A 2977-nucleotide genomic window follows, 5' to 3' on the forward strand; every position below is an offset into this window, starting at 1 on the left:
ACGACGAAGGGAGTGAGCAACCCCCAGTCTTCAATCACACTAGCCAGAACGTTGCGGCTGTGGCAATGCTGGTCCGCGCAATGCCCGAGCCTTCTACCACGGAGGGGCAGCGGGTCCGCGGCGAGCTCCGGGATCTCCTAGAGACCGTCGCGGTTCAGCAGGCCGAGAGTTCCGCCTCCCGACGGCACGGGGGCGTCTCGAACCTGCCCGCGGCACCACCTCGGCAGGACAGGGAAGCCCCGGCTCGTCCCGAGCCCGCTTGAGTGCCTATAGCCCATAGGGTCCCCGTGCTTCTAGACCACCTCAACAATCGACGTGAGGTGCAGGGAGACCATGAGGTGGTCAGCAGGCGACGACGCCACAACAATGAGGGGCCCGCTCGGGGCTACCACCCACACCGAGGTGGTCGCTATGACAGCGAGGAGGACCGTAGTCCTTCTCCTGAACCGCCAGGCCCTCGGGTCTTTAGCAGGGCCATCCGCGCTGCCCTTTTCCTGGCCCGTTTTCGGCAACCAGTCAATCTCGCGAAATATAGCGGCGAGACCAACCCCGAACTCTGGCTTGCCGATTACCGCCTGGCCTGCCAGCTAGGTGGCACGGACGATGACCTGCTCATCATCCGCAACCTCCCCTTGCTCTTGTCAGACTCAGCGTGAGCCTGGCTCGAGCACCTTCCTCCCTCACAAATCCACGACTAGCGCGACTTGGTTAGGATCTTCGTCGGGAACTTCCAAGGCACATACATGCGCCCTAGGAACTCCTGGGACCTTAAAAGCTATCGCCAGAAGCCAGACGAGTCTCTCCGAGACTTCATCCGGCGCTTCTCCAAACAGTGCACCGAATTGCCCAGCGTTGGTGACCCGTAGATCGTCTAGGCTTTCCTCTCCAGCACCACCTGCCAAGACCTGGTTTGAGAGTTAGGTTGGAACATACCACGCTTTGCTACTGCGCTCCTCGACATCGCCACCAACTTCGCCTTGGGCGAGGAGGCTGTCGGAGCCATCTTCCCCGACGGCGACACCAAGGGAAAGCGGAGGGACGAGGCCCCCGAGGCCTCGGCCTCCCACCTCCCCAAGAGAAAGAAAAAGGGGCGCCTAGGGAAGCAGGAGGTCCTGGAGGCCGATCTGGTCAGGGCTGCAGAACGCAAGAATCCCTGAGGCCCTAGAGGCCCTAGGCCTTTCGACGACATGCTCAAGAAACCCTGCCCTTACCACCAAGGCCCGGTCAAGCACGCCCTCGAGGATTGCTCCATGCTGCGACGTTACTACGCTAGGCTCGGGCTCCCCGACGACGATGCCAAGCAGAAGGGCACCGGTGACCGGGATGAGGATAAGGACAACGGGTTCCCCGAGGTACGCAACGCCTTCATGATCTTCGGTGGACCCTCGGCGTGCCTTACAGCGCGGCAGCGCAAGAGGGAACGCCAAGAAGTCTTCTCGATCAAGGTGGCCACCCTCCAGTACCTCGACTGGTCTCAGGAGGCGATCACCTTTGATCGAGATGACCACCCTGACCATGTTCCGAATCCCGGGTAGTACCCACTGGTTGTCGACCCGATCATCGGCAACACCCGACTCTCAAAGGTGTTGATGGACAGAGGCAGCGGCCTCAACATCCTCTACATCAATACCCTAGAGCTCTTGGAGATCGACCGGTCGAGGCTCCAAGGCGACGTCGCCCCCTTCCATGGCATCGTGCCAGGGAAGCGCACGCGACCCATCGGGTGCATCGACCTTCCCGTCTGCTTCGGCACCCCCTCCAACTACCGCAAGGAAGTCCTTACCTTCGAGGTAGTCGGGTTCGGGGGAGCCTACCACGCCATCCTGGGGCGGCCGTGCTACGCCAAGTTCATGGCAGTCCCCAACTATACCTACCTCAAGCTCAAGATGCCAGGCCCCAGTGGTATCATCACAATTGAGTCCACGTACGAACATGCATACGACTGCGACGTTGAGTGCATTGAGTACGCCGAGGCTCTTGCGGAGGCTGAGACCCTCATCGCCCACCTCGACCAACTTAGTGGCGAGGCGTCTAACTCCAAGCATCGCGCGGGGGCGTTCGAGCCTGCGGAAGCCATCAAACTCGTCCCGGTCGACCCCGCCTGCCTCGACGACCGAGCGCTGAGGATCAGCGCCACCCTCGACATCAAATAAGAAGCCGTGCTCATCGACTTTCTTCGAGCAAACGCTGACATATTCGCATGGAGTCCCTCGGACATGCCGGGCATACTGAGGGAGGTCGCCGAGCATGCCCTGGACATCCGGACCAGATCTAGATCGGCGAGGCAACACCTGCGCCGCTTCGACGAGGAAAAGCGTAGGGCCATCGGTGAGGAGATATAGAAACTCTTGACGGCCGGATTCATCAAAGAAGTGTCCCACCCAGAGTGGTTGGCTAACCCCGTGTTAGTCAAGAAGAAAAATGGGAAATGGAGAATGTGCGTAGACTACACTAGTTTGAACAAAGCCTGTCCAAAAGTCCCCTTTCCATTACCCTGAATCGATCAAATCGTTGATTCCACTGCAGGGTGCGAGACCTTGTCTTTCCTTGATGCGTATTCTGGTTACCATCAAATCAAGATGAAAGAGTCAGACCAGCTCGCGACTTCTTTCATCACACCATTCGGCATGTACTGCTACGTGACTATGCCTTTTGGCCTCAGAAACGTAGGTGCCACGTACCAGCAGTGCATGACCTAGGTCTTTGGCGACAACATTGGGCGGACCTTCAAGGCCTATGTAGACGACATCGTGGTCAAGACTAGAAAAGCCGAGGATCTCGTCGACGACTTGAGGATAACCTTCAAATGCCTTAGAGAGAAGGGCATCAAGCTCAATCCCGAGAAGTGTGTGTTCGGGGTCCCCCGAGGCATGCTCTTGGGGTTCATAGTCTCGGAACATGGCATCGAAGCCAACCCAGAGAAGGTCTCAGCCATAACCAGCATGGGACCAATCAGAGACCTCAAGGGAGTACAGAG

The 2977-nt window shown here is 58.7% G+C and overlaps 1 protein-coding gene across 1 annotated transcript; it reads left to right on the forward strand.

The window, feature by feature from the left end:
* Nucleotides 1–1850: 1850 nt before the first annotated feature.
* On the forward strand, nucleotides 1851–2153 carry LOC136507769 (uncharacterized). The gene has a single exon (XM_066502390.1). It carries the CDS (start codon nucleotides 1851–1853, stop codon nucleotides 2151–2153), a length of 303 nt encoding a protein of 100 aa, XP_066358487.1.
* The last annotated feature ends 824 nt before the right edge of the window (nucleotides 2154–2977 follow it).

The sequence above is a fragment of the Miscanthus floridulus genome, chromosome 15 (assembly GCF_019320115.1).
Source record: "Miscanthus floridulus cultivar M001 chromosome 15, ASM1932011v1, whole genome shotgun sequence".
Taxonomy (NCBI): Eukaryota; Viridiplantae; Streptophyta; class Magnoliopsida; order Poales; family Poaceae; genus Miscanthus; species Miscanthus floridulus.

What these genes read in the sequence shown, in the direction of transcription:
- LOC136507769 (XM_066502390.1), top strand. Translation starts at nt 1,851, where the DNA reads ATGGCAGTCCCCAACTATACCTACCTCAAGCTCAAGATGCCAGGCCCC.